The sequence below is a fragment of the Melanotaenia boesemani genome, chromosome 11 (assembly GCF_017639745.1).
Source record: "Melanotaenia boesemani isolate fMelBoe1 chromosome 11, fMelBoe1.pri, whole genome shotgun sequence".
In the NCBI taxonomy this organism is placed as follows: Eukaryota; Metazoa; Chordata; class Actinopteri; order Atheriniformes; family Melanotaeniidae; genus Melanotaenia; species Melanotaenia boesemani.
In genome coordinates, this window is record NC_055692.1 from 11,634,424 (window position 1) to 11,649,666 (window position 15,243).

The 15,243-nt window shown below is 34.7% G+C and overlaps 1 protein-coding gene across 1 annotated transcript in view; it reads right to left on the reverse strand.

The window, feature by feature from the left end:
• Positions 1-8,254: 8,254 nt before the first annotated feature.
• ksr2 (kinase suppressor of ras 2) overlaps positions 8,255-15,243 on the reverse strand; it is a 159,661-nt gene continuing 152,672 nt past the window's right edge. Inside the window, exon 22 of the mRNA XM_042000638.1 lies at positions 8,255-8,419. Within this exon, the coding sequence (XP_041856572.1) occupies positions 8,413-8,419 (7 nt within the window). The 3' untranslated portion in view covers positions 8,255-8,412. The remainder of the gene's footprint in view (positions 8,420-15,243) is intronic.

Sequence of the window (15,243 nt, forward strand, 5' to 3'; positions counted from 1 at the left end):
GCCATAATTACCAGTGAAATTCAGGCCTTTGCACCTGTTTCCACATAAGATCAACTCCAGCTGTTAGTGGATAGTAGGCCAAAAGCAAAAGGACTTTTGGTTATTTTAATATTAAGTTGAGAGTGCACACGGACAGTTTTTCTTTTATGTCCACTGATTTGCATTCCCCCTCTGAAGTCGGAAATTACTGATTATATCCAACAGGGAAGCTCATGAGGCCAAAGATATCCCCTGCTGTCAGAGCTTCTGCCATTCCCATAAGTGTTATGTACCTTCTGGGGCTCAAGTTTCTGACTAAGGTGAACTGTGCCACTTTTCAGAGCTTTAATTCCACTGAAAGCTGCAGGAGCTCAGGAGATATTTCGCCACAGAGATTTAAAAACTGACGATAGTGATAACAGGATGTGACTTATATCAAAAGATGATCGTCTTTACTGATGCAAAAACAGTTTTTTTTTTTTTTTGTGCCAGTCATGCATATTTTGGATATTCAGCTAAATGGAGAGAATTACAGGAAACGTTATGTTATTATTTTATTTGGTTCTGGCAAACAGCAGCAAAATAAAATAATTTTACTCCATACTTGGTCAGAAATTGTGACTTCTTAATCGAAACTAATCCCACAGCCCACACAGTATCCAAACGATTTATATGCCTATCTCTAAAAAAGTTCGAAACAAAATACTAAGTAAAAATGTACAGACTAGCTGAAACTTTTGCAGGTTACATTTATTTTAATGCTGGATAGACCTCCTGCCTCAACAATATGGAGACCTGTTGCTCTGTATCAACTGCAACATAATGGATCCAATGAAATGGAACACGGTACAATATATATCACAGGTTAAATCCTGACTAGGGTTGTCATAATTACAAATTTTCTTGGTACGATTATTGTCAGAGAAATAACCACAATTTTAAAATCACAATTAATTTCTCAACATAATAAATTTATCTTATTTTAAGCTGTCAAAATGAACACCTTTAATTCTAAGAGATTACTCTGTAGAAGTAACACATCAATATTTTTATGTTTTTTTATGTTATTACTTATGGCATATTAAAAATCCAAATTTAGCATGATCTTGGTGACAGAAACTGATTTTGGGCATGTAGGTGCATTGTCACAGCTGTAAACCAAATCCACCAAAAACCACTTTACCCCCCTTTTTCATTAAGATTCTGACAGGTTCAAACCTTACATTTAGATGGAAGCTGCAGAATGACCCATTAGATCCATCAAATGACTTTGTTTTTGTTCCGAGCACAAGATGCGCTCATATGAACCTAAAAAAAATCTTTATTCTAATCATAACGTACACTTAAATGCATCACTTGTTTAAACAGAATAAATCATTTGTAAATTACTAGAATTGTGATGCTGTCTGACTTTACGGAAACAGCCGTGGAAGAAATAATCATTTCTGATGTAAACAAACCACTGCATGGACATATTTATTACTGTGTTACCAATTTCAGTTTCTCCCTCCTAGATAATTTAAAATTCTTTTAAAATCTCAAGCAATGTATTTGTATAACATACTAAACATTTCTGTTTTGGTCTGTCATTTACTGAACACAACCTTTTTGCTTGTGTTGAACAATGGATCATATTGCATTACTATGTGGCTAAGAGGCATTCTTAGTTAGGATTATTTTAACCCAACATTTGGAAAATGTGTTTTCATGCACGCCGATTGGAACAACAATTGACATAACCCACCCCTTATGGCTGGAATAACCTTTTAATCCGAATGAGCATAAATAAATCAGAATCTTCCGACCAGTGTGTTTACAGAAAGCTATTTTATTCTGATCAGACGTTAAATCTGAATATATTTGTGTCCATGTAAACATGGCTAATGATCCTGCTGGACACTGTAGTTAAGAGATTTGTATTGATTGTCTTCTTTGGGCCCCCCTAATCAAAAAGTCCTTGGATACGCCACTGTTTAGTTTTGAGTGCACTTTAGTGGCTGCATCTACATTTTCTATCTTTATATTTTTATATAAATGACCAAAAAAAATAAAATTTACAGTTTCCAAAATAACTTACCATTGAGATAATTCAATATAATCACTGACAAATTCGTGTAATATCAAATTAATCCCGACACAAATAACCACAGTACTTTTATAGAACAGAAATGCTGTGAGCGTGTATGTTTGATTTTGTCATGTTTCATATTACAGCGACGAGCAGTAAGAAAATAGTTGAGTCTTTCTTGGTCAATATCAAGAGAATAATAAATTAACTTTCTAAATTTAATGTCAAGACAACATAAGCTGCATTAATAGTAACATTAATTATGTCTCGGGGCACAGTGTGAGTCATGCGGTTTGCTTTGTAATCATTAATCTTGTCTCAAAGGACAAACACGCAAAGATAAAATGTTATAAACCAGGATGTGGATGATTTTAGTGAAGTGCAGTGATTGAGGTAATATTACAATCTTAGTCAGTTTTCTGATATTTTTAAAGCAGAATGGTTGATGTTACATTTTTGTCTCTCAGCACAAATTCACATAAAAGGCACAACTTTATCATTTAAATTTTATTGACTTTTTTTTTTCTCTTTTGGACAGTAGAACAAATCGAAATGTTGCACAAAAAACACAAACTTTATAACAAGGCCTGCAAATTGTAATTCATTGACATTCAGCTGAACAGCAGAAACTAAATAATTTCTGGAAGGGTAGAAAACTTTTATAAACTTTACTGTACAAACTATACAAATGAAGATCCATTACAAGCTTTATATATATATATCTATATATATATAGATATATATATATATGGTTAAGTCAGTTAGTGTGATACTTGGGTGTGATGTCATAACAGTGACATTTCCAGTGATCATTAAGAGCATGGCAGTGATTTTGATTTTGATTGATGAGGATGAGTTTGAAGATGTGATTTATCACAGTCAAGGAAAGAAGTAACATTTTTGCATTATGACATTTGCAGCAAAGCATTTTAAGGACAACAGAAGAGGTAACAAACTTGACATGGTTTACTGTAAAGGGGGATGAGCCCTGGACAAAAATAATCTTCCTCTACAGGATAAAAGCAGATTCAGTGCACATTTGAATCAGCAAAATGAGCGGCTGTCATTAGAAAGGAGGTTATACCGTATATTCAGGCTAATCTGTGTATATTGGATCAGCACTTTCCTTTTGGAAAAGCTATTTGACATCATCCTGTACTTTCTCAAGTTTGACTTTCATTTAATGAAAAAAACAACTTTTAAATCTTTCCAAACAAAAGATAATTATAAAATCATTATTTTAAGAAGCCCTTTCAGGGTGCCCCCCTTTGCTGTGTAACAGTCACATTGAAATCTTTTATACAGCTTCTCAACATTCCTCAGAGTACAAGACCATATGTTTCTCTGCAAGCTCATGGACAAGCTCATCCACATCTCTGTGTCTGTTTCTTGCTATCAGCACAGACCTTTGAACATTTTTTTAGTAGGAAAATAAACATCTTTGCATCCATTCAGCTGCAGGTACTCATCTGAGTTTGTCATGGAAAGTTAGTTTCCCACACATGACTGACTGGTGTCACCTGTAAATATTTTGTTGCAATAGATGAAATTAGTCAAGCAGGAGAGCAGAGAACACCTCATTTCACAGTCTAGTGCTGCCTTTCTTCATCTGTGAATAATGCTTTATTTTATTATTTTGTATTTTTTTTTTTTTTTTGCCTTTCATTTTTTTGAAGTCTTACCACTGTGTTTGATCTCCACAGGGCCCCATTAGCCAAGTGCATGTAGGAAGGTTAAGAGGAATTGGAGAGAAATGTGTCTAATGGGGTTTGGCATCTGCCCACACTGTGTGCATTAAAAAAGAAGAAAAAGGAAAATATATAAAGCCTGTAGAATCTAGCTAGGACCCTGAAACCTTTAACTACTCAGTTAGATTTGATATTTTTGTTTTATTTTTTTGATGTGCCACAGAAATAGGACCAGTTACGCAGTTTGGTGAGACAGGCATGTAAACAGCAGCTGAACACGAGTTGCATCCTTCAGAATCAGTAGTCTAGTGTTCTCCAAACTCCTTGTATTAATTGTTCATAACTTGGCAGCACAAAATAGCTCACCTTTGTTCCCATGGACAACTGTAATTGGTGCATCCCTTCCTGTTGCAATCACTGTTGTGGCTAAATGCAGCTGCAGAGCAGTTCTCTGTGTGTCAGAAATGGAATGCTTAGGGTGAGCCCTGAATGTTGAAAACAGATAAATGGTGCTCTTTACCAAGCACCAGTATGTGGAGAAAGCACTTTGAAAGTAAAATTGTCTGAAGAGAATTAAAGATCTTATACAGTGTTGTATTAAAAATCTAAAAGTGTAAGCTCTTGTGCTCTTCATGTATAATCTGAAATTAGTCTGGCAGTCCTTAGCTCTGTCAGATTATATAAGAAAAACACTAAATCACTCATGAAAATGCCAATTAATTGTTAAAGGCTTTTTCAGGCTCTTGCTTTGTTTAGATTATCACTAATGATAACATTTTCACTGCATTTAAAGCTGTTATTCAAACAAATAAATGCAGAAGAGAGTGACAATATAAAACACTTCCAATTCATTCTTTTCAAGTATTTGCACTTTACCCTTAATTTGAAAAAGATAGTTACTTTACAACTGCGGCCTCAAATTAAAGGCTAAATCACTGAAGTGTGAGTGTGGCTTTTAAGGAAAACGAATGCCAGATTTATATAAGAGAAGCTGTATGTGGTTTTCAATGTTTTCGTTGAAACGTGCACAAGGAGTCCTCTGAAAACTGAAAACTATCTGAACTGGTGATGAAAATCACAAGCAGATATGTACCAGCCTTCAGGATGTGAAGTGTTAATAAATTACATTAATCCCCAAATGGACGTAAGAATTACAGGTATTATTTTTTTAAAAGAGAGATAATTAACTGGAAACTGCAAGTGAGTAATATATGAAACCAGCTCTTTAGTAAAAAGCTCTATTGTATAGTCTCTTTTTTTTATTGCATAGCCTTGAGGTCATTACACACCTACATGCGTGGGGGAACAGTTTGAATATGTGATTAGCTCACTTGCTCTAACCAAAACATGTAAGATTTTGTCCAGTTACCTGTGTTTTCTTGTCTAGGTAATTTGCTCATGCAGCACACAAAGAAAGAAAGATTTCCCATCACATGGAGGTTCAGTGGAAGACACATTCAGTCCACTGGATGGGAGTATCACTGATGATAATTTAACATTTTTGTCATGTGGATCCATTTTGGAATTTGTTTCATTCCTCCTCACTCACTTGGAAGAGATTTATTTGCCTCTCCAGCCAAGTATGTGTGCTGGTTTCTAAGTCAGTAGAATATTTAATAGAATGAATTTAACTGTGTTATTCTGACTGAAAGTCTGATTTCCTTCTCAGGGACTGGGTATCTGTCTATAGTTTTTCAGGACTGGTGGCTTGCTTAGCCTTGCCCGGTAAACAAATACAGTTTAAAATAGATGGCTATGTTTAACTTCACAATTTCCCTTTTCGAGGAAGCTCCCTCGGTCAGGTGCTACCTTGTCCTCCCTAGGAAAACTAACAGATAAGCAAATTATTTTAATTCCATCTGCCATCACGCTTTTTAATGCTGCAGATAGCAGCAAGTAGGCATCGCCAGGCATTACATTTATTGTTTTATTGAATATTTATTCTCCATGGCGACCTGTGTGTTAGCTGCTTTTTGTCCTTACATGGTCATTGATTGCCATTGACAGAGTGCCTGAATGTTTATGTTTATGTTTGTGATTGTTTTTATGTTACCCCTCCAGTAGACTGTAAACTGAATTGCTCTTCAGTGATAAAGTTGTTTGAATTGAATTAAACTGAATTGAATTGAACTGAACTGAACTGAATTGAGTTGAATTGAATTGAATTGAATTGAATTGAATTGAACTGAACTGAACTGAACTGAATTGAATTGAATTATACTGAAATTAACTGAATTGAAATGAGCTGTAAATTCAGTATCTGTTACCAACAAAATAACTTGGAATGTAGAGTAATAACTAAAATGTTGGTGAGCTGTTGGTTTTTGGGACTATTATTTGTAATGTGCGTTCATTCAGGAAAAGCTAATTAAAATATTGGTACCAATAAGGAAAATAACAAAATCACTTTTTATTTAAATAATCGCTTTCGCTGAGATGCCCCTGAGCAAGGCACTTAACCTCTGACTGCAGAGATGCTTTGTGTACCCCAGAAATGAATCATTAGCTGTGCAGTTGTAGGCGAAATGTAGCAGTCACATAACTGAAAAGTGTTCAAACAGTTCATATCAAGTCAATGCTGCCTCAAAGAGAGTACTTTTCACATTTTACAATAAATAAAACAACGGCTGATTTGAATTAAGTTTTTTGTGTCTTGGCACACAGTCTCATCCACTTCATTATATATTAACATTTTATTTTGCCACAAACCATGAACTTTTTCTTGACCTCAGCTTCAGTGCCCTTCACCTAGCTGGAGTTGTTGTTTAACATAATCTCAGTGAGTTAGAATTACAGTAAAAAAAAAAAAAAAAAGCAACAAAACAATAAAAGCAACATTGATAACCAGAGACAGCAACATAGTGTCTCAGTAAACACTAAAGCCTTCTTCACATGTGGCTCATGTTGCATTTCAAACAATGCAACATGTTTGTCAGTGCCCATGTTCCTGGTATACCGATACGACTGGTGCACACGTCAGAGCTCAGCTAACAGCAAGTTTGGTGCTATATTTAGTGAGTTTCAGACTGGTCTGGTGACTAATTAAAAGACACTGACTAGCGACAAATATAGACTTTTTTTCTGGTGTTATTGGGGATTTTTGGAGACTGACGTGAAAGCACGTATAGTTTACTCTGCAGGGTCCGCCCCTGCCCAAAAGCTCTCTCAGTTTGCAGTCAAAGCAGAAAATGTTCACCTCTGCTAGTATGAAGTTAGGACAGAAAATGAAAGAAAATGCCTAAAATCGACAGTGGCTGATCCTACCCTGGCTTGTTTTAAATAAATGGCTGTGATTAAAAAGTGTGGACAAAATTATTTTAAAAGTTAAAAGTACTGTAACATGTTGCAGACCCTTAATCAATGAACAATTAAAGTACCTAAAATTTTCAATTTCGTCTTCTACTGTTTGAACTGAAATTCAATGGAATGCATTGTTCCAGTCATTACAAGAACTTGGGTTAACAATATTAATATTAATGTCTGTGTCTATTATCTCATGAAGTCATCCACTAAAATGTATTAAAATTAAAAAATGTTGCTTTTTGGGGCAGATATTGTTATTTGATTAAAATGCAATTAATTGAGGTTAATTAATTATAAAGCATCTAATTAATAAGATACATTTTTTTTTTCAAGAGCCGCCCCTCATATATATCTATATCTATATATATATATATATATATATATATATATATATATATATATATTTAGAGCATTACATTTTAATATTATTTTTGGTTGTTTATCAGGATATTTCACTAAATTATACTTACTGTTGCAAATGAAAAGTATATTATTGTAACTTCTATAAGGACTAGATCTGAATGAAAAACTGTGAAACAGTTTTTTTGTTTAAATAAAAAAAGCAAACAGTAAAAATCCTGGTAAAGAAAGAAATGAAAGCTGTGTATTAGTCCTTGAACTTTGAATCAGAGAGAAACACATTTAAACACAGTTTTCCTGCCTCACAGTTCAGTTCCAACCCTTACTGAGTTTGTTAACTTTGAAGTTGAGAAGATGAGATTTTCTTACAGCATAAACAAAAATTCCCACAGATATGGTCGATAAACAGTGGAGAGCATATGAATTTGGCATATGCTTGACACAACTTAAAGCATGGATGGTTTTATAAGTGAGCTTTATAGAGATATAACGTCTTCAAAGGACGATGGACAAAATGTCTTAAAAATCTATGGAAGTATATGTTATTGTAATAAAAAAAATTTTGCAGTGTAAGCTGTTTATAAAGTGTCTCCCAGGGTCAAAGTTACATAGTCATGATTTTGAATAGCTAATGAGTGTAGATGAAGATGAGTTGCCACATGGTATGAGTGATGTATGCATGTTAAAATTTTTTGTTATAGGGAAGGGCTTCAGGCATTGAGTGGAGAAAGGCCTCTCTGTTTGAAAGTCTGCGGTTTTGTTTGGCAACCCACTCTGGCAAGGTGGGCCAAAACTGACTGCTAAAGGGTCCGATCAGGCATGGGGGTGGGTGTTAAGGGAAACATGTGTGTCAGAGCTGCAGCGAGAAGGAAAAGCAGAAAAGGCGAGTGTCGTGGAAACAAGGTGAGGCAAGAGAAGGCGGGTGAGCAGGGACAGGCAGGTGGGTGGTGGAGCAGATGTGAGCAGAGCAGAGGACGAGCTTCATTCAAAGATGCAGTCCCATCGATGATTCCATTACAGCCTGGAGAAGGAAGGGGGAGGGAAGAAAACAGAAACAACAATTAAACTGGAAGCAGTCTTAACACATACCCCTGCAGGACACCACACTGTTAGTGGCCTATGTTGGGACAAAACTTATGATATAGCACAGTTACATTTAAAAGCTGGTACTAAGACTGCATTTGTGGTTGCACACTGAGATGTGTCTTGTATGTGCTTAGTTTGTTTATAGCTTATGACAGAAACCTCTTCTGCTTTATGAACCTGAACAGATTTTTTCTAAATTCAGATTTAATGAGAATGTAGGGTCTTCTTCATTCACTGCGATCTCTGGGGATTCCAATAATGTCTCCCTCTCTGCAGCATTACTAACATTTTAACAATTTGTCAGCTGCTCCACCAGAGACAATAAGATGTTAGACTTGTTTTATGCAAATCTTAAAAATGCATACAGCTTCTCTCTTATTCCTCTGTAAGGAAGATCAGACCATAATCTGATTCTTCTCACCTCCACCTTAAGTCCATCCTTCATAAAGAGGCTGAAGATGCTCTGAGAGGGTGCTTTGAGGTAATAAACAGTAAACCACATGGAGATAACATCAATGCCATGACTGAGTGTTTGACAGATTGTATCAACTTCTGTGTGTACAGTATTGTCACAACAAGAATAGTAAGGTGCTTTCCCGATAACAAACTCTGGATCATGAAGCTAAGATCATTCAAAATCTGCACCAAGATGTTGTACATCTTCAGTAAGTCTGTTGTGGAAAGTGGAATCAGCTTTGCAGCCATCTGTGGAAGCATCACCACAGCCACACACATCAAGCTGAACAAACTTATCCACAAGGCTGGTTATGTGTTTGGGATAACTCTGTAGCCACTGGAGCTAATTGGCCAGAACAGAATGATGCACAAGTTGCTTAAAATAATGGACAATGTAGAGATGACAATATAACACCTGGAGTATCTTAGTCCAGGTAAGAAATTACCTGGACTAAGATACATATTATAGTCACAATAAAAGTCATCTGCTACAGAGTTACAGTGTTAGTACATTTTAAAAATACTATAGGTCAAATGACTTGATCAGCTAGCAGTAGGCATGTCTGTTGACAGATTTTTCTCCACCTTTTCTTTTTCTTATTTGGACAAGAACCAGCTGATTCTTGCCTTAATATTGGGGCGCCAATGCCACTTACCATCTCATCTTTTCTCTTAAGAAAGTACTTTTTGTCCATCTTATCATTATCATCTAACTAATAAACATGCATGGCAACATCATTAGCTGTGTTCAAATGAAGGTTTTGTACTACTTTTGAGCCTTCATTGTGCACTCTGTAAAACACATTTATTGTACTTTGAAATCTGACTGCTGTAAAGCATTTAACACTGATTTAGAAATACTTTCTTTTTCCGACTAACTTGTTTTCTTCCGTCACTGTTGCTGTAGTTCCTAATCACTTGCTTGTTAAGCAGAGGAAAGTGGAAACTATTTTTTGTCTTTGCCTTTAAATGATCAATTTAAACTGATAAAATGATAACCAACCATCCTAATTCTTAACATTTCAAATTGAAAGTCTAATGCTTATTAATGTCTAATGTTATAGTCTGAGGAGGTTAAGGTTAGATTTTAAAAAGGAATTCTACTGTCTGAGTACGACTGTACAAGATCACAGAGACTTCACTCAGGATGATACACATCACCTAAGATAAAACAGTATTTGCCAAAACAAAAAGACTTTCACTTTCTGAGTAAGCTTAAAACATTAACAGTATATCCCTGCAAGATGTGAAGTTCATGAATTGAATTTTTTTTATTCATTAAAACACCTATAGATCTAAGTAAGTCCAAGTGGCACTGTTGTTGCACATTGTCTACCAGATGGACCAGCACAGGGCCTGCTGGAGGGGAAGACAGGGTCACATCCTCCATTCTCTTGCATTATGTAAGATTTATTTTTGGGATGTACAGTTCAAACCAGTGTGGTTTGCCAAGTAGCTGTCAGATAGTCAGCCACTTTCAGGCTCTTGCTCGAAATGAAAAATCTCAAGTTTGATCACCAAAAACCTTCATCCCTGTCAGAGAAGCCACCTCTGGCTGTACTCAGCCAGTAAGACATTTCCATCCCATTTGACAAGACAAATATTTATGGCATTAGCGTTAAATTTATTTGCTCACTGAATGGGGCCAACAGCTGCGTGGGATTTATTGTGATGAACATGCAGGTGCTGTCAGGCTCCAAGGCTTAACAAGCGTCTCTTTACTGGCACGACTTTGGGCTCACTAAAGCTAAACCTTTAACACATCCCCCCTTATATCCTGGTACCTCTCTGTCTGTCAGTCTTCCAAACCTCTGCTTTAATAAAATACATCTCCTGCGTAGTAAGCCATGTGGGTGTCTTTAAATGAATAAAGAGAACGCCACAGTCCTTGGAGGCTGTGGCAGAGCTAATCTTTGTCTCTAAATTTGATGCTTTCAAATATGTATACTGTTTTTTTTTTAGATCTGAATCATATTTATGGAGGTGAATATAGTGTCACAATTAGTATAATTTATTTAGTCAAAGGTCAACAAGAAGAGGGCACTTGCAGACCATAGGAAAAAAATATGTTTTAAGACAGAAAAATACATGTTTTGAAACAACATAAAAACCAACTAGATCAACTTACACACAAGAACTATTGTGTGGTTAGGTTTAGGCAAAAGATAGCACTATGGCTTAGGTTATGGGAGTCTTCGAAGTACACAACAAAGTGGCTCATATGTAAAAAGACAAACAAAAAAATTTTTTTTTGTTGGAGTAAACAGGAATATATCCAGTTTACACCATACATTAAACAACACATAAATTACAACTGAATAAAAAAAAATCAGTAATATAATGATGACAATAATAAAATAGAGGCTTCCATGAGGGTATACTACATTCACGGATACTTAGTTATTGGGTCAACATTCAGAACTTTATTTTATCCTTTTCTCTGTTTTGAATACTTGTGGCCTTGTTGCTGTCTCGTTCTATTTCTTGTATAATCGCTCAGACATTGCAAACATTTATTTATGAAAAACTTGGAATAAATAGAGTCTTGTGAAGCAGATTAAAAAAAATATGAAAAGTTCAAAACAACATAAACCCAAAGGTCATATGCAAACATTAAACATGACTGAATTACTTTAAACTTTGCTTTTGTGGCAGTTTATAAAATTTTCTCAGTGCAATCCCATTTATAGATTTAATTGTTTTCACAGTCTTGTTAAATTCTTTTATTTCCTGTCCTTTCTCCTGTCTTCATGAAAGCAGCTGCTTTTATAATACATAATATTTTGTTTTTGTTTCAACTGCCATGAATATGTATCTACAGCCATAACTGTACAAGCTGAGAGCTCAGTCCATACAAGAACTCAAGCATCAATTTGTGACGTTTTGATGTTTCTAAACCCCCTTTTTCTCTTGCTGCCTTAGGATTTGTTGGGGAGGTGAATGTCTTCATTGTTCTTCATTTAATTTTGATTGATCATGGCAAACATTTACATGATGCACATGAACTACATACAATGTCAGACACTTTTTAATTTCTGTTCTTTATGTCTTCATGTACTGTATAAAGAAATGCACTGAACCATGTCAGGTTCTGATATTACTGAGAATGTCCGCACAAACCGAACATTCACGCTCTGATGGGCTTCAGCCCGCCTCGGATTAGGTGATGTGGTTTTTTTACGCCTCGGTGAATGAGGCTGAACTTCAGAAGTGGAGGTAGAGAAGAAGAAGGAGGAAGGCTGGATTGTGCAGACAGGTGGAGCTTTATGTATCTATTTATCTATCGTTCCATCTTAGTGCTCCTTGCCTTCACTAACTCACTCCCTTCAACCAGGGAGTCACAGGTCTGACAGTGAAGTACACACTTACACACACACACACACACACACACACACACAAGGATGCACATGACCATCACCGTGCCAGCTTGTTCACTGAAGAGTTGAAACAAATGAAAAGCAGAAATCTCAGGATTTGTACTGGTTGAACAGCTTTGCTTTTAGAGCTCACGATTAGAGTTTAAAAAAACTAAAATGTAAACGGTGAAATGAGTATGGTTTCCTGAAAAAATTTAACTGAATGTGCATCCAGCTAAGTTAACCAAATTATTATTAGAACTGTGGAAAGATGAGAGTGTTTTCCACCAATGTGCAAGACCAAATTTACAGCCTGTCGTCCCATGTAAGAAGTTAATCAAAAATGATATTGGATATGGCTAAGATATGATCTCATCCTTATCTAAAGAAGGCTTTTTTTAAGGCTATTTCAGATGGGGAGGAATTATGTGACTTTTCAAGTTAATGTGCTGATTATTTTTCATAAAGAATGTGCTGACATTGTCGACACTGACTTTTCATTTGAGTTATGTCAAATAACAAGACAAGAAAGAACAGCTTAACTTCTAACTTGGCCACTAAAGACAAATTTAGTATGGCTGTTTCCCATATTGTCAACAGACATTACTTAACTTTGGACTCAAACCATGGTCCCACATTCAAGACTTATTACTATAAATAATCTTATTGTTTTTTTAAATCTCCATTAGTATTAATATTTATATATCAGAAGCTGATATTGTGTATTACCTAAAGGATTAAATAAGTCATTCAGAACAGAATTGTTCCTTATTTTTCCTGTTTCCAGGAAAGTAAGCTAATTTATTAGTCCAGCAGTGTCACATGCTGCCATTTTGTCAGGAACTCTTTGCATAACAAATAACAGAGGTTAATCCTGGGTGAAATTGTGCATTGCCAGGTAATTATTCACCAAGGTTGTTGCATGTCGTGAAGCTTGTTCATGTAAAGCTCATACAATTAAACTTAGTTTTTTTTTGTTTGTTTTGTTTTGTTTTGTTTTTAACTACAGTGTTTTACAAGCTAGTCTTCATCCCTAAACCTAACCAAGATAATTTTTTGGATAAACCTTACCAACACCAACCAATAATAGATTTATTTGAAAGTGAGCAGAAGTCAAAGATGTGGATGAAAAACCAGTTATCTCTGACATTTGATCTCACTGAAGAGTTTTTTTTTTTTTTTTCCTAGTTATTGTTTTTCACAAGCAAACATATGAGATTTTCATCAGTATTTTGCAAGTTGTATTGTTCTGTGAACACTTTGTTCCACGGGACACCTTTTCCAAGAGAAAAAACAGTATTATTTGATGTTTTGAGAATTGAACAGATAAGGTAGAATCATTGTCATCTTACTTTATACAAGTCGAAGCTAAACAAAGTTCCACTCATTACGGAAACAAGTAACTTGGTATAAAAAAGATTAGCACAAGTGTGCAGTTAGCAGGTATTCTTAAGGAAGAAATTATGTTTGTAAACCTACATTATTTGATTCACAATTATGTTTTTTTTTTTTTTTAATCAGTTAAAACTACATTCCTTTTAGATTATAAACAGAAATAGTTCTAGGTTAATAGAAAGTACAAGATGGACAGATGTTGTTAAATTTCTATTTTTTTTTCTCTTAGTAATTCTTCTATTGTTAATGTTTCTTTTACACCTTGCTATAATGCTTTTTATGTTTATGTAAAACACATAAATTGTATGAACATTAAATGTCTTATACATAGACCTGCTTTGCCTTGCTATACAAGCATCTTTTGAAGCAATTACAGGATTCCTGTTTTAAAAAAACCAGAAAAGCACTGACATTTACTCACTACATTAGAAAAATGTCATGGAAAATTGGCCATTGCAGTCCACATTTGCTTTTAGGTTTTGTTTTGCTTTGCTTTTTTAAATGTATTATTTCTTTTTAAAGAAATACTAATTGAAAATCAGAACAAAACAGAAAATAATTTCATGAGTTCCCATATGTGAAACATATTTAGGCAGTAATGACAGACTTACTGCCAAATTTGTTCCGTCAACAAACGTGTCAAAAATTCCAACCAAAGTAAAATATGGATAAAAGTTGATTCGGATAAAAGATGAAATAAAAGAAAGAGAAAACATTCAAAATGAAAACATCTTTTTATTGTCATACATTTTGTAAAGGATGAGTGCAAATAAAAGAGCTCATGATCACAATCTACTCATCACCAAGCCATGTACCGTAAGGCATCATTAAATACAAGCTTTTTGGGGAGCTATAATCTACATTACAAGGACAAAATCAAGGAAAAGAAACAACACAGTATCAATGCAATTAGAGGGAAAATGGAGGAAAATAAATCTAAATGAACAAAGAAAAGCAACAACAACAAAAAGTACACAACACAATTTGTACATTCAAAAGAAAATTAAAAAAAAAATTCACAAGGAATATTAATGTTACGGCAAGTGACGATAAAACATATTCTACAATCTGTTATGTACACTTGGCACTAATATTATATCTTTGATTATTGTCCAGTCAGGTTTTTGTCATTTCTAGCATGTGCACAGGTTGCAACTCTTTTATTTAAATTCTAGTCTAATATTTTATATCATCTATAAATATACTGCAACAATCATTCTCTCAAACAAAGCTGTTTAAAAATTTTTGCAAAGCCTGATGTAAAATATTTGAGATCAAATTGCTCAATGGACAAGAGGATATCAGAAAATTTTAATATCATTTATATATATATATATATATATATATATATATATATATATATATATGGATTTTTTTAATAAGAATCAAGACTCAATCTCTGATAGTCCTTCACATGCAGTTGAAAGTTGTAAACAGTACAAATATAAATGATCCACTTACAATATTTGAATCCCAGCAATTCCAAAATAGACAGAAAGACTCCCAAAAAAAAAAAAAAAAAAAAAAAAACCAGCAGCAGATTGTTTGTATG